At 39.1% G+C, this 25,493-nt stretch overlaps 2 protein-coding genes across 4 annotated transcripts in view; one reads left to right on the top strand and one right to left on the bottom strand.

Moving 5' to 3' along the window:
- The first annotated feature begins 976 nt into the window (after nt 1-976).
- ric3a (RIC3 acetylcholine receptor chaperone a) lies at nt 977-6,733 on the top strand. Its single transcript, XM_037759307.1, has 6 exons — nt 977-1,138; nt 3,876-4,093; nt 4,351-4,426; nt 4,732-4,828; nt 5,406-5,563; nt 5,710-6,733. Exons 1-6 carry the CDS (start codon nt 1,021-1,023, stop codon nt 6,429-6,431), a joined length of 1,389 nt encoding a protein of 462 aa, XP_037615235.1. The 5' UTR covers nt 977-1,020; the 3' UTR covers nt 6,432-6,733.
- Nucleotides 6,734-12,110: 5,377 nt separating this feature from the next.
- tub (TUB bipartite transcription factor) overlaps nt 12,111-25,493 on the bottom strand; it is a 60,379-nt gene continuing 46,996 nt past the window's right edge. For 2 of the 3 annotated variants that reach the window (XM_037759278.1, XM_037759295.1), the window contains exons 4-12: nt 24,525-24,662; nt 22,644-22,799; nt 20,631-20,752; nt 19,538-19,729; nt 18,604-18,716; nt 15,948-16,062; nt 15,321-15,419; nt 15,005-15,176; nt 12,111-13,347 (exon numbers count right to left, since the gene is read on the bottom strand). In XM_037759278.1, coding sequence (XP_037615206.1) covers nt 13,214-13,347; nt 15,005-15,176; nt 15,321-15,419; nt 15,948-16,062; nt 18,604-18,716; nt 19,538-19,729; nt 20,631-20,752; nt 22,644-22,799; nt 24,525-24,662 — 1,241 coding nt within the window. In that variant the 3' untranslated portion in view covers nt 12,111-13,213. The remainder of the gene's footprint in view (nt 13,348-15,004; nt 15,177-15,320; nt 15,420-15,947; nt 16,063-18,603; nt 18,717-19,537; nt 19,730-20,630; nt 20,753-22,643; nt 22,800-24,524; nt 24,663-25,493) is intronic. The other variant, XM_037759285.1, reaches the window with a different exon arrangement.

The raw sequence follows: 25,493 nt of genomic DNA, 5'->3' as shown, positions 1-25,493 counted from the left end.
ACCTTATGTCTGCTAGTGCTTTTTTTTCTCTCATCATCATAAAGTGATGTACTTTCCATCCAAAGCCATCAGTCTGCCACTTTTATCAAACTTGAACAACAACTAGCTGAGATCTACCATGAAGCCGCACACTGCAATCCAACATTGCCTCACATGTCAACAAAAAAAAGCCCTCATCAGCCTGACAAACACTGCTCATTAAACCAGCCATAACACACAGTAACACAGTGAGATGTCTTACCTTAACCCAGGTATGTCTTCCTCCTTTTTCCAGCTTTGGCTTGTTGCACCAATGACCCTAGATCATGGCAAAACAATAAACAAAAGAGAGATGAACTTTTTGATTTTGTGGCGCCTCCTAGTGGTAAAATGTCCCCTGATTTAGGCAGGTCTGTGTATGTTAACATGTGCACCACATTTGTATACAATAACACAAAGCTAAACAGCTTGGTACATTACATTATTAGATTAATTTTGTGGAGATATAATCAAAATTGAAGGCTGTGGTTTTTTATTTGTGTTTGGGCAAAATAAAAATGTGATGAAGAACCTTGGCTGAAATATGGTTGGCATACACAGAAAAATGCATCTTGACCCAAGGAATCCAGTGACAGAGTGTACTTTCTAGAGTGTACTTGGCTCCCATGTACTTGACCAAAAAGTAAAGGTGGTGAGTTGATGCTGATTATTGTGGGCAATCCCATCCATCTGCAAGTTTCGGTTGCTGTGGGTGTTGTGGTTTCTGAAATCCAGATACTTTTATGGCATAATAATAATAATAATAATAATAATAATAATAATAATAATAATAATAATAATAATAATAATAATAATGCACTAGGCCAGTTGATTCCCTCTTTGGGGATTTGTAGTGTCAATATTTCGAGCAGCACTTGAAGGCAGCTGGTCTAATCTGGTCTAATCTGTGCAGGAACGTCACCAGATGAGAGATGACATCTGTGGATACCAGCTTTACTGTTCAAGTGAAATAAATGCATGGCTGTCATTTTGTGAGACAAAATGTCTATAACAACTTGCCAGAAGGTTACTCTTATATCATGCTCGGTTCTCTGTATTTCTCTCTTCCTGCCCAGAATGCTTTTACCCAGAGGGAAAAAGGAGCTGGGTCGGCCTGAGGGTAAGGCGGCTTATCAGATCATCATTCATCCATCCATCTCCATCCATCTCTGATGTCTTTTTTATTGCTGCTGCTGCTGTTGTTGTTGTTGTTGCTGCCAGCTGTTACTTTGACTATACAGGGTGCGCCAGGCCTCATCGTAGCGCACACATGTTCGTCATACTGTTACACAATGGATAAGAAGAAAAAACATATGAATGTTTGTACGGAATATATTGTGAACTTTAGAAAAATATATGTGTGCTGTATTCATACATGCACATTTGCACTTGTTCAAATCTGTTTAGGCCTATCTATCCATATTCTTTAATGCATGTCTGCAAAAAAAATTAAGAAGCCCATATATAAAACACAGTACTGTAAAACTAAAATATTGAAGGGTTGAATGTTATTGTGTATGTTATTATTATTTGATGCTTTTACACCTCATGTCCACCATGGAAGTACCAATACTGAGGAAGCTGCTGCCTTCGTTGATAAATCCGACCTAACAATGGACGTGGACACTTAATATGAATTCATAGGTCTATTCCGATCACTCTGCTTGAACAAAGATTATAGAGCCTCTGACAATATATCTGTAAATATCTTAAGCACTTTGCTTTCTTAAAATAAACTTTCCCTGTTCCTTATGAGAAGGTAACACAGTGAGCTGCCTTACCTTAAACCAGGTATGTCTTCCTCCTCAGTTTTTCCAGCTTTGGCCTCCAGCTTGACCCTAGATCATGGCAAAACAATAAATTAAAAAAAAAAAAAGTCAATCAATTTTGAGAGATAAACTTTCAGATGAGAGAAGGTTATGAGAAGGTTTTATTTATTTTATTATGAAGTTTACAGTTTTGTTTTAATATATATTTTTTATCACAGGCTAGAAATAACTTTGTGTTCATTGTGTGTGAAGGCTGTTATTCAATTAAAAGCAACATGCTGGCTGCCACACACAAATCAAACAGTGCTTCAGCACAAAGTAACTCCACTCAAACATCAATACAATGATCACAAACTGATGCGCAGAAATAATCAATAACCACGATTGTTATGCTGATCAACAAACAAACCAGGCTTGTTTTGTAATTGCTTTTCCCCATGTTGTTCATGTATATGTTTTTATGTTTTTTTATTTGTTCCCACTTACAATGTTGTTTGGTTACAATTACCCAGAAGTCTTTATAGATATTTAAACAATATCCTCCTCACAAACACTAACCATACACTTCCACGCAACACAAACACACACACTTGTCTTTTTTTATATATTTACTGTATTGTTATTGTTGTTATTATATATATCTTGTCCTAATTGTTTGTTATCACTATTATGTAGTCATATTAGTTCTTGTCTCTAGGTGGAGACTTCAGATAAGCCCAGTGGGTTTTTTGCCTCTTCCTGCACTTTATATTATTCATTATTTATTTTGTTATGTTGTATAGTCTTAAATTGTGCAAAATAAATAAACAATAAAAAAATAAACAATAAACAAGTTAACGACATGCCACACACAGCTGGGCTAAAACAACATGCTTCTCACATGTCTAGAAGGAAGCCCCCACACCACGAAATCTCATGAGATCTGCAAAAACTTGCAAAACCTCTCGCGAGACTCACTGCCCGACGAAATATCCTAACCTTAATAATCTCGCGAGAGTTTGTTGAAGTGAGCGCTTTTTTTCTCTGTCAGACCTGGCAACCCAAAACACAACGATAAATCCGTAAGAAACAAAGCATTTATAAGAGTTTGTTACCTTGTGACTTCAAACAAGGACCTCTTCTCTCTTCTCTTCACCCACATCCCGTTGGTCCAACGTTTAGAAAAGCACGACTCTCCTTCTGTTTTGTTAGCAATGCATTAGTTGTCCACGATGGTGAATTTGCAGCGTCTGGCAACCAGATGGCGCATTTTAACTCTTATTCGCGATAGTTTGAGGTGTACCTTGCTCGTGTATTGTGATAAAGGTGGTTATTCAAACTTATAATGACCACATTAAACTTTTTTACAAGCTAGCTAGCTACACACGGCACCTAATAATACTAATTTAAGATAACTAATGTAAGTAACGTTATCACCATGGTGATCACGCCTGCCTGCTTGGCGGTGACGCGATGGCCTGATTATGCTGCTTGATTGTGATTGGTGGAACAGACTGTCAATCATAATCAGCAGCGCTGAGGGCGGGCAGCATAATAAAGGAGTTAACAGGGAATAGATATTTTATTTATCCAACTAAGTTCTCAATAATTTGCTAAAATGTTGTTGTAAAACAAATGAAAAATGCAGTAATATAATGTATCTGCAGACTCACATTTCCAAAGCACATTTTGTACAACAAATTACTGATTTATTTTGTATAGAAAACAGTGTCTACCCCTGATTGTTTGATCCAAAACACATTGTTCCTAAATATTAATTGGTTTGAGTCCTTTTAAAAAAAAAAAAAGTAAAAATTCTCTGATTCTAGCTTCTTAAATGTGAATATTTTCTGGTTTCTTTACTCCTCTATGACAGTAAACTCAATATCTTTGAGTTGTGGACAAAACAAGACATGTGAGGACGTCATCTTGGGCTTTGGGAAACACTAATCTACATTTTTCACCATTTTCTGACATTTTAAAGACCAAACAACTGATCGATTAACCCAGAAAATAATCAACAGATTAATCAACAATGAAAATAATCATTAATTGCGGCCTTGATTTGCTGTAATTATTAATAGATTGATTGTTTTTTGTCTCCTCCAGTTGGACCCGGGTTCTACCCTCCTGCGATGCACCGGCTGTCGTTGCCAGTGGACCCAGAGCGGTGGGGTGTGGACCCTTCGTACTCCATGGCACACAGTGCTGAGGCCATGGCCAAAATGAAAGGCATCGGACAAGGCAAAAAATACAACCTGATGGCTCAAGCGATACCCATATATGGCTTTGGGATACTCCTGTACATGCTCTATATAATCTATAAGGTATGACTGACCTGCTTGGTAGGCAGGTTGTATGAATATATAACACTATATACACTTTGTATAAAGTAACGTATATGAAGTGTTATCGTGCAGCTTTACACTACACTATAATATACTGCACTATACTAATATGTCATGTATCTCTGTGACAATAATGACTGTGCATTTACTCCCCATTTAGGCAATTTAATGTACAGTAGATTGTTCTAAAAGATTGTTGTTAAGCTCTATTACGCTAATCATTTCTATGTTCACAGCTGACATGTAAGGGGAAGGCTACTCCATCAGGATACTGCACTCCAGTAACCAAGGCAAACATGGAGAATAAGATTCGTAAGTACCTTTAGCAACTGATTGATTGTATTAGTGTAATTCCAAAAACAAATAATTATTTATTAGTGGCATAATGTTCTTCAGTGAAAGAATAATCAAAACCAAAAGTACAGCAGCAAAATACTTTTGTTATTGTAAACATTGGCGTGTAAATGGCACTTTTTGTCTTCAACTGTACAAATCAACCACACACCAGTTAGCATATGTACGTATACATTAACACACCTAAATATAATTTGCACATTTACATAGAAATGCATTATGTTTTGATGTCAAAACAATGTTTTCTCTTGTAAATCTTGTAGCGCCCGATCATGATCTTGTCAAGCTTCAGGAGAGACTTCGGCGAACAGAAATGATGATGGAGAGGATTGTCTCTGGAAAGAGTCATGGTTCTGGGAGGTAAGACTTATTTGTCCTCTTAACATCACTGCCCATAGCACAGAAGAACCAGAAAAAATCACATATACTGGGATAAATCAGTGCAGACCTGGCATGGAAATGAGAGTGGCTAAAAATTAAAGGGAAAATTATTCAAAGGTGGAAAGGCCACCGGCATATTTTATTTAACAGCTACTGCTACTACTTTATTTAAAAGTCCTTAGGTCATATAATAGCATGTATTAGAAATGGAATCAATGTAAGAAAAGGGGAATTATCTAGTTGCTAGTTTGTTGGATGTTACTGTCGCTTTTGGACACGATGATGATAAATAATTCTCTTCAGCAAGACTCAATAATGCAGTCTAAGTCAATATTATTCGTCACAACTCATTGAAAACATCTCTAATCTCTGCCTCATCGCACTCAGTAAGGGCTCTGAGAAATCCAGAGGAATCAGAAAATCAAGACCAAAGAGAAAGTATGCATTGTAGCTACATAACTGAGAAAGAACCATTTACTGAACTGGCATAGAGTGATGTACCATAGCGTTTGCCATCTTGCATGACTGCTATTTCATTATCTGCGCTGCTCTCTAGTGGCAGAAGGAGGAAGAGTAAAGGTTCGACATCAAAGAAGGAGGAGAAATTACTCAAGCAACTTCGACAGATCACACAGCTGATACAAGAGAACCGACTGGAGGCAGCTTCCCCGGAGATGGAGGCAGAGGAGGTCCCCTACTGTGTAGACTGGGAAGGTAGGTACATGCCTTAATCTGAATCTCCAGGCCCCTCACATCTTTTTACAAAATCAAATACATTTTTAATTAGAAGAAGCTGTTTTATGCAACCAAAATCTCATACTTGTATATGAAATCATGCGTCTTTTTGCACACCAATGCAGGATACCCGGAGGAGACCTACCCAGAGTACGACGAGCCCTATAAAAGACGTGGATTTGACATCTTCACACTGGAGGAGCCCCCCAGGCAGCCCACCGCCGAGGCCCTGGCAGAGAGGATGGAGCAAGAGGAGGAAGAGATTATGGCGAGGAAACTATCCATAGTGCAAGAGCTGGACGAAGACGTAGAAGAGGAGGAGGCCGAGGAAGAGGAGGAGGAAGATGAGGATAAAGAGGATGAAGTAGAGGAAGAGACAGAGGAAGAGGAGGATGAGGAAGAGAAAGCAGAGAAAAGGCAGTTGCTCAGTCTTGCTCTATCCCAGCCGGCTGAAGAACAAAAGCAGGAGAGACTTGGTTTGGAGGTGAGCAAAGAGCTGCAGTGTCTCAACGGAGTGAAGAAGCAAATTAGCTTTAGCGACTTCAAAGATGTGTTCCACTACCCTAAAGAGGAGACTTATGAAGAGGAGGAGGAGGAGAAGGAAGATGAGGTGGAGGAAGAGGATGAGGGGACAGAGGTGGAAGAGGAGGAGGAAGCGGATGAAGATGATCCAGTGATGGAGGCGGAGAGCCTGCTGTTCAGCTGCGTGGGTTGTCCCAACCCAGAAGAGGAAGCAGAGGAGGATAAAGAGGAGTTAATGTCGGAGGAAGATGGTTCGATCCACGCAGACATGCCTAAAGAAGTCGGGGCAAGTGGGCTGAGGATGCGGAACAGGAGGGAGACGTAAAGGACTTTTACAATTACCTAAAATTAGTTTTTAAACACATAATGTTCCTCAACTTGTACTTTATTTATTACTAATCCCTTATATGTGTAAAATATAGAACACAAGCTAAATAGAGACATGCAATGCTGCTCTGAAGGGATACTTTTATACAAATAATAGTCTCCTTTCACACATATAGCTTCTGATGCTTGTTAATTTCATTTACAGGCTGTTCTTTTAAGGGGAGCACCACCTAAATTAAGAATTCCAATATGTTATTTCCATGGCATACTGTAGGAAAGTTCAATCAGTCTGTGTGAACATGAGCTACTCTCTCTCTCTCACAGCCAGAAACCAGAGAAATAGTCTCAAACTTGTGATGTCATAGAGAGCTGCTCCATAGACAATGAATGGGAAACCTGATTTTAATGACCCACAGACAACACATTCTCACTCCCAACTGGTCAAATACCATCGTTTTGTCAGTGCCCCTCAGCATCAGAGACCAACGCACTGGGTACCCCTCTTGCATTACCTTTGGACGGGTCAAGGACAGCGTGTCAATATACGCTCGTTACATGCTTAGTGTTCTTTCAAAATAAGCTTCTGTTTTCACAGGAAGTTATGCTTCGGCAACACAACCACTTAGTTAGGTTTCGGAAAGGGCAAAGTCTATTGAAAGAGGCTGGGACACGGTCTTGAGCTATGGGTGTGATACATGCGCAGTGTAACTGGATCTGCGGTCATGCGTTGCTATTGGCTCAATTTCGGCGAATGCAGACCAGATTTTATTGCGCATGTGTTGTACCGCGATGATGACGCGTGACATCTCCTCTTTTCACCCTCCTTGGGAAATGGTCATGGTTGACGATAACTTCACGTGACTACCAAGTGACTAACGGCTCACGTGACTAGCGATCATGGGACTCACGGGACTACGTGACAAAAGTCACTGGTTACTGTTAGTTTCACACGGGCCACTCAGTTCTCCTGGGTCTAAGTCCTCTGTTTGTTTGTGTTTCATTGACTATGGAGCAGTTCAAGACTTAATGACATCACAAGTTTGAGTTTTAGCAGTTTTAGTAGTTTTTGGATTTGGGAGAAAATTGTTCATGTTTACTAATATTTTTTGTGCTGTCTTCGACCATAGGAATAACACGTATGAATTTTGAAAATGGGCATAGTTCCCCTTTAAAAGCCCTGCACACCCTTGGTCCACCCGCCCACACAGAAGTTTTCACTTATTTGCCTGATTAGACTCTCTTTAGTGTAAACATCTCCCTCTCTCTCTAGTTGGACCTGTTAGCAATAGAATCGATCAACAGCGATCGCCACGCAATGCATGCCGGTTAGATTTGTGTCCGAGTTGATCCCGACTTGCTCTAAGGTCATGCACACGTGGGCAACAATAACCTCACAAGATCGAGGCGGCCGCAGTTTTTAGAGCTAGGCGCCGCAGTTGCTTTCCACTGACTGCAAGACCCTGGGCATGATGGGAAACGCCTGGCTGTTGCCTGATCAAAGAGCTGATTGGCTCTAAGTTTTGACAACAACCACCACGTGTTGTAGGAAGTCCTAACTTTCTGTATAATTGTAATATTTAACATTAGCTTGTTATTAGTTATTAGTTGTGCAATGAAGGTTTCATCTGTTAACAAATACATCTTGGGTGGTTGATAATAATAATAATAATGAAGGTTATTTATAAGCACTTATCAAAATGAGTGCTCATTATGTGCTTTACCACAGCTTTTAGTCTCTGCCCCCTTGCTGCTGCCGCCTGATCTCGTCTACTTTCCAGGCGAGGCACAGTTCATCTCGAACGAGCCTTTTCACTTCATCATTTTTATTGGTTAATTCCTGGCAATGCTGTCATGCAATATCTGGCTCTACCTGGTGGTCCAATGTGGTTCTGCTCTTGGGGATGCTCCCTGTTGAGGTAATGTGGCATAACCGCTTAGAATACACACCAATATGATAAATGACATCTAGGGAGCATTATGAGTAACCCCCCACAGTAAGAATCATCATAGAAATAAGAAGCCTGCAGGGTGCACACAAACAGAGTAGAAGCAATGCAGGTGGAGGCTGATGGTGTTGGAGAAGGCAAATTGGTAGCAGTGGTAAATAGCAGTAAAAAACAGCGTGTCAATATACAGAGTAAATGTGAGCATGAAGATTTATAAACTCAAATAAGTGCAGTAAAATAGGAAGGGTGTGGTAAGGTAGCTCTCAGCTGTCACAGCAGCACTACTTTGACTTCAAGTGTCCTGCCAAGTCATTAGCTGCTTTTCGCATTGCTGCTTCTAGTGATGGATGTGATGAAGTTACACTTTATTACACGCTGCAGGGAATCCATCCTTTGCATCTTTATCCAACTGTTTAAGAGAAGCAAACTGCCACAGCACCAGGGCCAGGAATAACTCCAGTAGTCAGGCAGCTGCAAGCCACGGTCGAAGGCAATGAAGTGTTTCAATATTCCTGGATAAAACAAATTATTACACTTGCATTGTGTCAGACAAAAGTAAAGTAAGAACTCAAAAAGATTTTAGTTTTCAGTTTGCTGTGTTTCTTTACAAGATGGTTTCTGGGAGAATGGTTTAATATTTGTCACTGTCAGTTTCACTGAAGCAGTTTATCAGCAGTGGTAACACACATCATTCTCAACAGTCTCAGTGTTCTCGCAGCTAACATCAAACATGTTCCAATAGACCTTCCTCACTGTGGACATTTTGAATTGTAATACACAGCTGTGACTGCTAACAATAACAATGGCTGCAATCCATTAAACCTGCAGTAGGCAGAAGGTTTTTGGCGTCATTGGACAAAAAATCTATAATAACCTTTCAGCACATTGTAATTCAAGTGTTCTGAGAGAAAACTAGACTTCTGCACCTCCTCATGGCTCTGTTTTCAGGCTTTAAAAAATCTATGACCCATGACGGGAGACTTTGACCAATCACAGGTCATTTCAGAGAGAGAGCGTTCCTATTGAGCCTTCCTATTGGCTGTGCTCCGGCTGGTGGGCGGTGCTTGGTATTTCCTCAACAGATCTCAACATGGCTGCTGGGTCACAAACTTTCTCATTTTACAGCTAAACAGTACACTACAAGATGTTACTGAAAACATTTGAGTAGAGAAATAGGCATTACAGTAATAGAATATTGATTCATATTTGATCAGCGCTGCCTAGTTTGACCGTTTGATCAGAGTTCACGAGTGATAGACAGCTGCTCAGAGACGGCAGGCTCCAGCTCGGCACTGATTTGTTGTTTTCCTCCGGTCTGTGAAATCTTGCAGATGCCATCAGGAGCACCGGAGGATACAGAGGCACATGATTTTTTTTCAGATGACCTGTCTCATGCACTACTGTCAGGATATAGTGACCGTTTTATAAAAATATATATTTTTTTTAATCATATTTGCTCCATTTCTACCCACTGCAGCTTTAAGGTGTTCCAGTCCCAGAGCCCCGGCATTGTACATGTTGTCTCACTGGCTTCACTTGCTAGAACACTTAAACAGGCAAAGCCATAATTAATATTATTAGTTGCATCTGCACTTCTTCTGGTATTACAAGTCAAAATGTCAACTGTAAGAAAGGTCTACTTTAATTATTTCTTCTGGCATTTGTAAGGAATATTAAGTTGCCATTCAAAAAATTATTTTTTAACTATATATCCTATTGTACACAGCACGTTTTAGTTTGAACTTTGAAGGTTACAGCTGTTACAATATCCTTGACATCTATATTTCAGGGGCAATTTTGACATCTATTTTTGAACATGAATATGTATCAACGTGTGTTAGTGTAAAACACAATGTCTGTAAGAGCAGTGTTAAGAATTGATACGATGTATTTAATGAATGAAGCAATAGCTTAACCAGTCTGCGGAGCAAGACAGCTTCTTGACCAGTGTGCCAAGTTGAGCACCGAGTGAATCTTGTAACTTTATTTTTTGTTCCAAGTAAACCTTTTAAATGGAGTTACTGTCTCTGAAGATTAATTTCCCGTAAGGCTCATTGCCAATCCACAGACTGTAACAGTAGTGGTAAAGTGGATTACTGGACAGAAAGAAGACTGACACTACAAAGTCAAAGACTAGCATCGTTTCTGGTTGTGACTCACAAAGCAAATTGAAAAAGAAAAACATACCAAGTTGTAGATGATCAAGGATGGACATGAAGAGAGAGTCTGAAGCTGGATCTCAGTCTCAGAGGAATAGAAATATTGATGAGTAGATGGAATGGTAAGATCAAGCAGCAGCCCCCATGGTCAGAGTTCTCTCTCTGATCATACAAAATGCAAAGCAGAGAAAAGCATCAGCAACAGAAAAGAAAGGAAGAAAGAGAAAGCCACAACAAAAAATGTGAAATGCAGCTTTAACCAGTCACAACAGGATTCAACATCTGTCTGTTTCCTCCCAGATATCTCTGTAATGTGGGTGAGAGTGTAGAACTGAACAATGGATCCTGTTTGCACATCACACTGTCACTCCTAAAGTATTAGTGTGTAGGCAAGGTTTTTCCTGTTGTTGTAAATAAAGACAACATTGCTTCTCAACTTCAATTTTTCTGCGTGTATTTTATATTTTTCTACATCTTTCATGCATCATGTAGGATTTTGGGTGAAAAGAGACGGTGTGTTCACGGTTACATTGTTTTGAAAGAGAAGCAAAGGACGAAAGACTGCTTAAAAATTCATAAACATGTCATTCAAAAGGTTAGGAACGCATATTTTTGATTCACTGAAGTTTTATTTTTTTCCATGATCAAAGGACTGTGTCTATACCACCACAGTAAATTGTACACCATTTACTGTACATTACAACGAGAGCACTAAAAACAGAAACGTGAAAGAACCTTTGGTTCCCGGACACATGTATGAAAAGCAGACTTTACAGCAAGAGTATCAACAATTTTAAAATAGAAATTTAAAATAGTTAGAACACAGTTGAGTACAAGAATAGCACATTTTGATAAAGATTTCCTCATAACCCACAGTAACAATAGCGGTATCAGAGATTGCTCTTTGCCTTCATTCAGCATTTTTTTTAATGGTCATAAAATACAAAATACTATTGTATATTTGAGAAAGAATACTGCCCCGTAAGGAGCAAGAGGAATAATATTTTGAGTAAAAATGTGAACAGCAATAAACCACGTGATGTAGAAATATACTGCCTGTCAGATGTACCAAACTCCACCTCAGTGGAGCATAAAATGAATCCAAGATGTAAAGAGCAAGAGATGAAATATGCAAGTGTTGAAGCTGTGGCAGATTTACACTGTTACTGTCTGTTTGGTTGCAGAAAGTCAATCTATGTTCAGTTTATTTTTTTTCAGGTAGGAGACATCAGAAGATATGAGCACAAACTTAAAGGGATAGTTCGGGTGTTTTGAAGTGGGGTTGTATGAGGTACATATCCATAGTCAATGTATTACCTACAGTAGATGACTTTTGATTTTTTAAGGTGAGTCTTTCTTTTAGGTGGTTAAAATACGTTTTTCTGCTGTCCCCATCCACAGCACTGTATTGCTTTGCTCTGGTGCCGGTGCTCCTGTCTGTTTCTCCAAACTGGGGGCCTGACGACCATCATCTACTGTAAATAATACACTGACTATGGATAAGTATCTCATACAATCCCACTTCAAAACACCCAAGCTACCCCTTTAAACCTGAGTGCCTTGGATATTATATCTGCTGCCGGATTTACAGTAAAATGTAAATAATCATTTGCCTCTTTCGTTTAATGTGTCCCTAAATGTAATTTAAATATATCTGGAAAATCACTAAAATGTTGTCCGATGATGTGCACTTTGGATAATTATGTTCTGGAGGTTTTGCTATCTAATGAGTCTAAATGAAGTCCGCATTAGACGACTGTATTGAAAGTAGCTACAGAGAATTATCTCCAATGCATGTGAGGACAGCAAAGAGAAATTCAAGCTCAGCTCATTGTGTGGCCAACGCATAACACTGGAATCAGTCTTCAAAAGGCACAATAAAGTATGTACAGCTATATCTCATCCACCACAGACTTCAAAGTAAAGTGCACCATCATCCTATACATTCACATACGTGACACTGTGACACAATATCGTATATGGTACACAGCACAGTGTAACGTGCGTTTGCCCCGTTCATGTCCAATTGTTTTGTGTGGAAACAAGAGATATTCCTTCTTGTGATGCTAATTTATGTGCTTGCAGCTCCACATAAAGTATGGAGCCAATACTGTCTAAATTGTCGCGAAGGAAAACAAAATGTAATAAATACATAAATAACAAAATAAATATTATATTGTGACGTGCATGTTATTTTTAATTCAGTAGCTATATAAGCAGTATTCATGCTCGAGGAAGAGTGTGACATTTTTGTGTGGCAGATCACATAAAATCCAGTCAACTTTTAAAACTTACAGATGTGTAATTGTTAGTTATAATTTACAGATAAAGAAATGTTAAATTTCTCTAACTACTACATAAAGGAACAGTGTTTGTTTTTATAATGCCATTACAGTACAAAATGAATATAGTTATCAAAACAAATGAATTGGATTTTGAAAGTGGATCACTCTTTGTGCTTGTTTTCCTCCACTGACCAAGACCATCCCGAGGTCCCACCCCCCCACACACACACTTACACACAAAACTTGAGGCGCCCATAAAGCATTTTGGGATATGCAGGACTTCCAAGGTACCTGGTGATTTGAAGATCTCAAACCATCCCCAAGGATACATGAACAGCCCTTGTTGAGAGGACAGATGGACCAGTTCTCCACTGACCTTCAGGCTGGGATCTATTCACAGGCTAACTTGCTGTCAAAGCTGGAGAGGGCAATGGCAAAGGCTTGCAGGGCACACATTGGGTAGTTATAGTCCATGGTGAAGACGTCCTCTGCCACACGGCCAAACTGCATCACAATGTAGTCAGCTGCAGAGGAGAAGAAATACATTTTGGACATTTATTTCTCCATTAATTTCTCTCTCACTGTCTACACTTTTAAGCCCCGTTTCTAACGCAGTAACTTTACCCCGGAACCAGGAACCTTTTGAGGAACGTTTCAACCGTTTCAACCAGGGTCTAAATTAAGTTCTGGGGATGACCGTCGCTGATTAGTCAAACACACACACAGCACTACTGCTTCAACTGTACCGCTTCATTCATAAAACAAAGAAGTACTCTAGTATCAATGTAGGACCATTTTAGGACAAGGGGAGCACATTTGTCTCTGTTTGATAACATTAAAAGTAAAGTTAGGCTCTGCTGTCTGCTTCCCAACTCATTTTAAAAAAGATAGAAAAAGAGAGAGATCGTGCGAGCGAGCTGAGCGGGCGAGCAGTAGAATAGAGAGAGAGAGAGACACATAGCGTGGCGGTCCTGTGAATGAGAGAAAGAAAAGATATTTTCTGATTGTTTCACAGCGTTAAAGTTCTAAAGCACAAATAAATAACCATTAAACACTCAACAGATGATTTACTGTGGAGACAGATGCTCTTAGTTTCATTCTCCTCGTCTGCATTTCATTCATTACATCCAACATGCATCAGTAAATACTATGCAGCAGTAAATGTCACTGCAGTGAGATAAAATCTTTTTTTCAGTGTGTTTTTTCGATGAAACGGGCAGACACACTGAACTGCAGGCTGCAGAGTGTGTTTACCCCTGTGACCACCGGCAGCCCTCGTCACATGTGATGTTTCTTTTTCATACGTCAGTGGAATAATTTGCCTAATCTTCGCAGGTCTTTAGACCGCGTTGAGAACGCAGACAACAATGGGCTAAAGGAACCTTTTAGTTCTTTGAAAAGTAGTTTCAGGGAGTAAAAATCCCAGGAGCTTTTGGTGGAAACCCAGCTTTAGTTACTATTCCACCCTTTGAAATAGACAATAACAAAAACAATAGGGCTTGCCCGCTTGCCCAGTGCAAGTGAAATGCCAAGTCAGGCGAGTTAATCTAGGAACTCGCTTTCCCGATTGGTAAAGTGGTAAAAAAATAATTAATCACATTGTTTTTTTTCCAGAGCTGATGATTGAAGTAGCTAAGGAGTGACCTATCTTATATATTGTTTGTTGTTTTAACAGTTTTGTTGTTTTTAATTGTGCTCTATAAATAAACTAAACTTGAAATTTGAGCTATCCCTCTTCTTTCTCACCACTATTGAGAGGTGGACATGCACAGTACCGATCGATCACTCATGAGAAAATGGCAGCAGGTAAAGACAAAGTTTATGAGCTGAAATGCAAGCGAGCATTTCAATTATCCTGGAAACAGGAGTTTAGTTGGGTGGCGTTAGAGGATGTAGGTGAAACTCCAACTATGTATTGTGCACTTTGCAGCAAGTCTGAGAGCAAGGCTGATAAAACATGACAATTAACTTTAGTCTTTCTAATTATTTGATAACCACTAATAAATAAAACAAGTAGATTTCTGACAAACTTGCCTGGAAAAAAAAGGGGGGGGGATGTGCTGTTCTAAAACCTACCAAGGATTGGGTGTTTTGTACAGCACAACATGACTATAACATGGCAAATGTTAATATGTTAATAATGTTAATAAATCTCAAACAGTTTAAAGGTATGGAACTCACGGTCATTATCGTGAATGATTTGGAAATTCTTGACGGAGGCCTGAGTGACTCTGCCGTGGAAGTTGAGCACATAGGATTGTGTGTCATCGTTCCACACGGGCGTCTTGTTGTGAAGTTCAATCACGCTCTCTGTGTTCTTGTTCTGCCACCTGGCCAGCAGCGACTCATGGTCCTGTGGTGAAAAATAAAATAGAGTAGCTTCGTACATGGACATCATATTAATCAGATCAATTATATATTATACTTCTTATAAGTATAAGAAGTGGCTGAATTGGTCAGCACAGACGTGGCTATTGAGAAATGAGGTAACACGTACATTTCGTGGACGAATAGAAACTCTCTCGTGGTCCATGTTCATACCAGGAATGATGACACTCATTTTGCGAGGTCCTTTGAATCCTAAAACATTGGTTTCCTGGAGAGAAAAGATGATAAACCGCACTGTAAACATGTTCACCCGCCAATACCCACATCATAATTAAGCAAATGTTATGTCATTGTGGATTATTTATAGTTATCTCTGTCTGCCATGAAGGTTAAGGCCATTCTCCTTTATAAATATTCAATTGGATTTATACATGCATAGATGATAATTTGATTTCAACCTGATTATGGCGATGCCCTGACTGCTCCGTTTGCTGCCTGAATGTCTTTATCTGATTATCTGAGTTAGACTCTAAATGCAGCTGTGCATTTCAAAAGGCCACCAGACACATTAACCTGGATGTTGTATTTTCAGAGCAGATGTAATTACATATACAGTAGCTCTTCTGCTGGCTCCTTTAGACATCTGATATTTAATCATTCCATGTTAAGTGTGTTATTAGAAAAATGACATTACCATAAACCATGTAAGCCATAATCAAGTATTGTATCTTTATGTGACATGTGTTATGAAACACTAAGTACAGCTTGGGGTTAAGGAGCATTTTGACCGACTCACATAGCAAATGGCTGCTAGCTCTTGACGCAGGTTGCTAGCTTCAATGCTAGTGGTGCTCTTCATGGGGTTCAGGCCGCTGTCGTATACAGTGAACTTAGTTCCCATGAGGTTAGACCTGCAAGGAAAACACAACAGACTGAAGAGGTCTGTAGATGTAGCCAGCTAACTAATCAACTGATACCATGGAGGAAACGGACAAACTTTTCCTTTTAGTGCCAATTTTATAATATGTAAAACTACTCCGCTCCGGCTCACTCTGATTGTTGAACAGTAACAGAGATGTTGTGCTCTAATGGAGGATTGACCGCCTGGCTTTCCAGCAGGATGATGGTCAGATCCAGATCCTGACAGTGGGTCACCGCACCACAGAGGGAGGCAAGTGGCCAGTGGCTAGAGCTTTGCCTTTAAGTGGCTTCCTGCCCTAGATGAAGCTTGAAGAGCATGTTCATGACCGTTTACTATGGAAACAGAAAGTGTACCTTGAAGAAAGCGGGACCTCAATGTATGAAATGACCTGTGGTGACCTCTAGGATAATCACAGCCTCAAGAAACTTAACAGCCACAAACTAAAGACCTAAGACATTCAGAGTATGGATGGCTTTCCTAGTTATACTGACAATAAGGGGTTTCTGAGCAGTTTCCAGAACAGAAGTGCTCGCCATCCAATCAATGAAAAATGCAATTCTTGCAGAAATCTCAAAATGTCAAAAGTTTTTGAAACCAAATCACAGAATGGCTTTTCCTATGGTGTTCCTCAAGGTCTTGGTGTCTTAATATGGTATTTTGGAGGGATTGTTGACTATTTTTATCAATTCTCGAGTGGTAAAAAAGGCACCAAATCTGTGTAACAAATGGTATCAACCCAAAAATTGCTGAAACAACTTATGAGACATAATAGAGTATGGGGATGGAAATCATATACTTCTATCATAATGTTCTCTTATACACTTTTACAATTTATTTCAATGAATGAATGAATTAATTTGTATTTCTGATTTATGACTAGAACAACTTGATACACAGTGCTGAGCTGCATCTCAAATTAATCTTCAGGTTGAAGATGAACACCACTTCTATGTGACATCTACTGCTGACGTTTTATCTGCACTGTAGCTCTGCTATTTTATGTACCGTAAATGTTGCATTAAAAGCATCAATATGAAATGGTGCTTCCTAATTCTACCACATAAACTAGTGTCCAGACGCTTTATGCACAGACACTATCATTTATGTTTTGAATCCCTGTATATCATTTCTGAATGTATGTAGTTTTATTAGTTGAAGATATGCTCCACCACACAGTACACATTTTCTACAAGCCTTTACACTTGATGATTTCTCAGTGAGTTTCATTTACAGTTAATAGCACTCTTCAAACAAATTATTCTCACATCATGACTTTTGACTTACATTATTTCCAAACTGTTTTCTATGTTTAAACCAGACAAGTAATATGATTTGCAAACGTCCTTGGGAGATAGTATAGAGTTATCACTGATTTGTGATCCGCAGGATAAATCTAATATCAACACAATGGGATATTACGTTTTTTTTGACCAACTATAAATCCTGATATGAAATAATTTTTCATCTTATTTTGCTCTGTTTGCATTTTTCAGTTAATGTCATATCAAAGAAATGGACTCCACCACTGTAGCTTTCATCCTTTCACATTTAAATACATAATATAGTCTTAAAAACCCACAACAGTGCACTCCAGCAGTTGACTGTAGTGGTTTGTGCATCGTAGGTAAGTAGTATGGTTAAGCCACAGCATCAAACAGCTGACTGTATACCTCTCATAGTCCAGCCCCCTCAAGGACTCTTGAGAAGCACTAGATGAAAGGTCACTGTTCATTTCAATTTAGATTGCCATCATTCATGCAGGATAGTGATTGCAAAGGTTTGAGCAGTGCATCGACCAATGGTCAGGCCGGCTCTGAAGATTAAAGGCTGCACGGAGCCATATTTGATTAAACTCCCCCAGGAGTTTCCATGGAGCCACTAATGCAGCCTTGAAGCTGTCTCTAAAGATTATATCTCTGCTCACTTCCTGCTTCTTACTGTGGCCTTAAAAGAATCTACAGCTAATGTACGTTTATGAGGAGGGTATAATAAAAAGAGACATTTTTTTAAATGAGTGGTGCATTACAGAGGGTTCATACAACAATATAACAAATACACTTTTCAAAATTATACATTTTCTTTAGTGAAATTAGCACAGAACATTCATTTCTTATGTGAATTATTAATATAAAGGTGCTGTTCAAGTACCACTTGTTAACTATTCATAAATTAGCAGATTGATGATTTGTTCACTCCTTAGTAGCTACAGTACAACACACAGTGTTGTCAACATAACTATAAAGTTGTACTCATACAGTTTTTTTCATAGGGCTCATAAGAATATATAAATGAAGGAATGGGGCAATGCATTTCATTTATTTACATATGGAAATGTATTCTATTTAGATTAAATATCCATTAAATATTAATAAAAATGTGTATCAACACTAAATGCAAGGCCTAAAATACAGTTTAATAAAAGAGTACGGGATTAAACACTTTAATGAAAAGTCAAATAGCAGTGACAAAAAAATGTACAACACGTTTTTAGTGTCAAATGTTTCATACGGCAAAACCACTGAGGACTTACCTCAGTTTACCGATGAAGCTCTCTCCACCTCGAGACAGATCAGTGGGGTCGATGGAGATGAGGTAATTTGATGTTTTACTCTTTTTCCTTTTCCTGCCAGCTAACAGGAACACCTGTGACAAGCCGAGCCAGAAACCAAATTAGTAAATCAACTTATTTGGACGCACACAGAAACTACAGAACAATCTCAGTAGCACTTTCTATGATGCCCATGTCATTATAAACAGACTTATAATGCGTCATAATCTGCTTATAGCACTGTGTAATTCACAGTTTATAAGGTTAAGTATCATAATACTTCATAATTTCTGGTCACTCACTGACATTTTGTTTGCAAGGATCATAGTGTATTATAATTCCCATAGTTGCAATATGTTATAATCTTTTTATATTGCATTGTAATCACTGTTAGAATACATTATAATGTGATTATAAGTCACTCCAAGTGGTTATTGTTTGCTTTAAGTAAAGTGAATAAATATCATTAAATCTATGCAAGAAAAACACATACACAAAATGTCAGTGAGTGACCAGCAATTATGAAATATTATGCTACTTGACTTTATAAGTCATTATAAAATGCTTTAGAATGTGTTATGATTATTGTTATAAAGCATCAATAATCATGGATATCAATGAGTGCTTCTAACTATAAATAAACAATGCTATGAGTGCATAATAGATATGTTTATAATGCATTATAGACATAGAAAGTGTTACTGTACCACAATCTCTTTTGAATATCACAATTTATCTTACTATTGACAGATAAGATACATGAAATGTCTGTTAACCTTGTAGAAACTGTGCTACATATTGTGTGAATTTGAATTTGCAGAGTTTTCACAATGTTCAATACTCCATAGGTGTTTGGATTGCTAAATTGCGTTGTTGTTGTTGTTGTTTAGAGTTTCAACTGCCAGACCGTTCTCACCTTCTTGCCGTCCTCTCTCTCCAAGTGAAGGTAGTAGGTGGGATACATGCCTCTGTCCATGCCTTTCTTGTCTCTGGTGATTCTGCACTTCACTCTGACACCCTGGGGTGCAGGTCGCAGAGAAAACTCTTCAAGGTCATCTACATCGATGGAAGGTTCGTTGACGGGTGGAGTGGGTGCTGAGGCCACCTCCTGTAGGTGAGAACAGCCCACACAGGACGAGACACCCTCGTGAGTGTTGCATTAGAGTTGACTTTCATTAGAACAGAGTAATGAGCCTGAAGATCAAACCGTCCACTGGGACTGAGAATGAGCACACTGCGTCTAAAATAAGGACCTGGTGTAGAGACGGGAGATTGAGATGACTGAAGGGAAAGATTAGAGTGGAATGAAGAGCCAAGAGAAATGATGGTTATCATGAGTCCAATGCCAGCTGGGGTTTCACAACAGGGTGTAGAGGCTGCAAAGAGGCTGTGTTTTTAAATCGGACCTTAGTCGTCCATTATCACACCTGTCTGTAACCTCAAATATTAGATTGATTAGATCCAACGCAGGCTGACTTCAAGGGATCAGAAGGTTGCAAAATAGCAGCTTACAACACAAAATACTAAAAAGTATGATCACATAAATTACACCTTAATGCTTACAATGGCCCACCTGGGCTTTTATGCAAGGCTCTCCGCCTCAGGTGTGTCTCTTCCAACCAAATAACAGTTTTTCCCTTTCAAACTGCTAGAGGCACATACAGTACAGTAAGGTGTCTGTATGAGATTATTGTTCCACCACCTGCATACAGTATCATCCACACTGTAACATAAACAGCTAACTTACTTTGTGGCAAATAAATAAATGACAGAAATAGCAAAATATTGTTTATAGAAGAAAAAGAAAAGCCAAAGGCCATAATGGTCTACTGTAATTTCAGCCATGACACTTAAATAGAGCTTTAAATAGAGTCCAGCTGAGCGCCAAAATTGAATCTACATTTTTTTTTTCTGCATGTCATTCACTGGTAAAAAGGCAGCGGTCGCTGGACAGAATAAAGACGCATCATGCAGAGAGCACAAGTGTGTGCTGTGAACTTCCTTTTTACCTTGCATGACTTCTTGCTAGTGGCAGAGCCTGGTCTCGTGTTGCTGTTGAGCTGTGAGGAACTGGAGCTAATTTCATCTTCATCGTCCTCTTCTTCATCAAAATTCATACTGCTGGATATACCTTCACATACAAAGAAAATACAAAAAGAAAGAAAGAAAGACAGAAAGAGGCGTTACTGATTTTTCCTTGCAGTTCATTGGTAACATGAAATGCAGTAATAATTGTAGCCTCCAACAGGAACATGTTCCCACTTCACTCAGTATAACTTCAGTAAAAAAAAACATCTTCACAGTTTTTGAGGTTTATATAGAATAACTTGTGTCCCATGTTTGTGAATGTAACTAGGTCACAAGTTTCCATTAAATGATTAAAACCAGGTGTCAGAACCAGTGGGCAACCTCTGGGTCTGAGAAGTGAAGCCAATGATGAAGTGCCTTAAACTTGCATTATTTCTAACAGCCAGCAGGGGGCGACTCCTCTGGTTTCAAAAAGAAGTCTGATTATGACTGTGTCTGTGAGAAAATGAGCCTACTTCTCACTTGATTTATTACCTCAGTAAACATTGTAAACATGAGTTTATGGTCTCAATCGCTAGTTTCAAGTCTTCTTCAATACAGCATGATGTTCATTTAGTAAATTATGGTCCCATTTAGAGTCAATTAGACCATAAAGCAGGGGATGCTTTAGGGCGTGTCTACCTTGTGATTGACAGGTCGCTACCACGGCGTTGTCCGGTCTGTGAGTTGTCCGTGTTTTTGTCTTACAACTTTAACCCTTTCACAGTGTGTTCTCAGTTCATGAAAGTTAATTATAACCTTTTTAGTAACCTGAAAATCTTCTGGTTGCAAATAAATAAGATGACAATGGAAAAAAAACAAGATGGCATTGACCAAAAAGCCGCAAACCAATGGGTGTTGTCACGGTGACTACATCCACTTCTTATACAGTCTACGGTCATAAACTCAGTGGAGACCCCTGGGTTTTTAGAAAATTTTAGTTTAATAGCCACCGTTATCTTAGTGAAATATTAAAGGTGGCTTGCATACAAAAAACATCAGTTAAACAAGAGACTGTTTCCCAGATGTCTGTGAGTCCATTCATCCATGTTTAGGAGGTATAATGTTACTTATTTGATGACCATCAATACTGTGATCGATATTTCAAGCTGGTCCACTTGAGGCTGTATTTGAACCTCTTTGAAAACATGGAAAAAAAAAAAACTCTGCTTATCTGGTATAAAGTTGCAAATTACAGCCCTGCATCTTGAGGAATATGGTTGTTGTAAGGTTGTTTTTTGCTAAGAAATTGCCAGAAAAAAATCATTACAAAGTATGGAATAATAATTACATGAAACGGTAGACTATAGTGCCATAAGATAGCAACAATACTTTTAACATGGCCAGAAAGTCACGATAATTCTTCACATTTAAGCCCAAAAAATAATTTCTTTCCAAAATCTTTGTTTCTAGTTTTGCAAAAACAAAACTAACTGTGTAGCTGTGTCTGAAATGACTTATGTCAAATGTCTTATGTCTGCCATTTTATTATCCGAGTGTAGAGTACATTATACGCACTATAGTGTCATGAGAAATTCCCATAATAGAACGAACAACATAGAGTCCACAGCATGGACAATAGTTTTTGCTAAACATCTCCCAATGCAATAGTTTAAGTTTGGTAGAAATGTAAAATACAGTTACACAACACTAGCAATCAGTGAAGGCACAAAAAAGTGACTTCCTGTATAAGTGTCCAAAATCTCAATTTACTCCTCAATATAGAGTTCAATGTTGAGTGTTTTAGCAGCATCATATGTTATATCATTCACACACTGGGTCTTAAAATGGCATTTCTATTTGCAGTTGCAAGATCTAAAATGATTCAGTGTGTTTCACCCTCCCACCAACACACCACAACAGAGGCCCAGAATGCCGTGGGTGTAAATGTGGACTCATGGTTGTGCTATTATTGCAGATTCAGTGACAGAACCATTCTTGAACACTGACAGTACCTTTCTTGAGCATGGTGACGCGCAGATCCTGTTTACTCTGCGACTGAGTGCAGCTCATGACGGGCTCGGCCTCGCCCTCATCCATGCTGAGATGACCCACCGTCAGGATCTGGATCTGACCGTCGTCCTGCTGGGAAGCCAGACCATCGATCGCTGCTGGGCCACAAACTCTCATCAGAATACAACAACCATTACCTCATCATTGTCTCTCATTAACATACAGTAAATGACCAAATGATCCCAGCAAAGTAAAACATCATATAGTCAACAGTAGCCTGAGTAAATGTGATAACATTTCTGCTTCATCTCTGCTTTGATGAATTTATGGGTGTTCTGTGCTCTGTTCTTATGTTTTAAGTAATTGTTTCACTGACTGTCTCTACTATTAAATTAGCTTCTAATGTGCAAGAGGAGAGAACATTATGTCTGTGCTGCTCCAGGCATTCAAGCACACTTCAATACAGTTCAAAACAACTTCTCTACTTGTCCTTTTTTTCTCCTTGTACAAGCACAAAAGAACACAACAAAGATGATGGAAATGGACTGCAAATGGACCCTCTACAGCACTGTTTTAAATGGAGAGGGTTTTTTTTGTGGAAATCCCAGATTTAGTGCAGTATTACTGTGTATATTGAAATATATTTTTGTTGAGTATAACACATATTTAGTCTTAACAGTTGTTTCTCACGTGGCCTCTTGTCCTTATTTCCTTTCCCTCAAAAGTGTGAAACAGCATGTGACTTTCCTTGGGGTATGTCCTCATTGATGAAATTCAATGTAATTCATTAGAAAATACAAATTTAGCCACAGGCTCATGGAGAAATTGTCATTTGACATATGTAGGCCTTATGAATATGTATATATGTGTAATATGAATATATGTAGCTCTCCTGAAACTAAGCGCTGGTGCTTGAGACAATCAGAGAGTGAGACAGAGAGGGAGTGAGACAGGTCCATCAGTTGTGGCCTGATTAATCTTTTAACCCTGTGGAATCCCATTCACTTGTTTTCTGATTTTTTCTGGGACACAGTCATTCCAAAGATGAGCATCTACTGTCCTGCACTAGATCAGATGACAAACATCTGAAATGTCAGAAATGTATGAGCAAATGATGTATTACAAAGATTAGCAATGATGCTGTTATAAACCTTAGGATGTTATAGTATGACTGATTGCTTCGTCTATCAGTTCCTTCTGTAGTGATTCTTTACATTTTAAAGGAAATACATGAACTGTTATACTACATAGTGTCAGTCTGCAATAACATACCGAGAATGTTGAAAAGCATAGAAGCAAAGGAAAACAATCAAAGCACTGCAGATGTAGTAGGAATGCACCATTTTCCTCCTCCATCTAAAGATTAATTTATGTGTCAGCAGGCTGACAGCACTCAGGCTGTCATACATCATCACACACAGTCGAGCTCTGACAAGCATGGCACCACAGCGGTGGCTGAGAGGGCAGCTTCACTGGCCGTGTTTGTCGCCAGATGTGGCTTGAAAAACCAGCAGGCGAACCATTATGTGAGGGTTGCAAAGAGGGCTTCAATAGACAGTTGCAGCTGCTGGATAATAAGGCTTTTGACTCTTCTCTGTCATACTGTGGATTGCTTCTAACAATTTAAATCTGCTTTTTTTGTGTGTTTGAACACAAATACATAAAGTAATATCCTTATTTTCCTAGTAATACAAAAATGTTTTTGGTGTGTTTATACTGTCAAAAATCTCCTGTCTAGTTTGCCTTTAACCTTTTCTCACCACCTCCACTCTCAAACGAGTCGGTGTGTCAATCTTTCTCGCAGTGCGCCTGTCCATTCATCTCATTTCTATCTATTCTCCACTCTGACTACCCTTAATAGGCTGACAGGTCGGCAGGCTGACCTTTGTGCTTCCCCTTCCTCTCCTTCTTGTCGCTGCCCGTCTGTGGAGTGGAGCTGGCCGATGCTTTGCCCTTTTTGGCTGAGCGGGGCGGCTGTGTGTCCGCTATCACCTTCACCTCCTCCTGTTCAGCTTCTTGCACTGAACACAGGGATGGAGATGACCAGCAGCAGATGCAGGGTTACCACAGCAGATGGACAGAGAGGGAGAGAAATGGAAAAGAGGGCTGAGCACAGTTCAAAGTAACACCGATCAAAAATAAATATTTTGTTTATCAGATAATAAAAAATAAGTTTATAATATATAACAGTTAATACAGATCAGTGTTGTTTATTAAGTCACTGGCATGAAATAGAGCTCAACAGTGACCGACCACTTTTTGAACGGCCCCGGTTCCAGAAGTTCCCATTCATTCACACCGTTGATGTTTCTGAAAATCCGTATATAAAGAGTTTTAAGCGTGAAACCAAGCCAACCAGCCACGAGATTAATCGTGACCATAAATCTGAAAAAGGGCAAAAGGTACAAGACTGTGTACATAATTATTTTAAGAGTGAAGGAACTACTCATCCCATAAACTATTGCGAATGGCCTCTGGAAACTCACGAAAAACGATTAAACTAACCGTTGTCGATCTAAAATGAAGACAAATTCAGCAACTGCATGCCTTATTTCTCACCTTAAATGATTTCAGAAACACATTTCGGTGAACTATTTTCGTGGTATGAGAGCAGGTTTCCAAACAAGCCACCATGTTGGCCCGGTTTAAAGCAGACGACGAAGCAGCATATGTGAGCGCGTACAAGCACGAACTCTCATATGCCGTTCGTGGGTGCGGTACACATTTCCATGGTAATAGCGAGCTCCACCAATCAGTGATGTCGCTCTTACCCTTAGGATTGTGAGAAGTGTAGTACTTCTTCATGACATTGGAAATAAATCGTGTTTTTCTTAAAACAAGGTTGATATCAT

This window comes from Sebastes umbrosus, chromosome 2, assembly GCF_015220745.1.
Source record: "Sebastes umbrosus isolate fSebUmb1 chromosome 2, fSebUmb1.pri, whole genome shotgun sequence".
NCBI classification, from domain to species: Eukaryota; Metazoa; Chordata; class Actinopteri; order Perciformes; family Sebastidae; genus Sebastes; species Sebastes umbrosus.
This window is presented reverse-complemented; position numbering and strand designations above follow the sequence as displayed.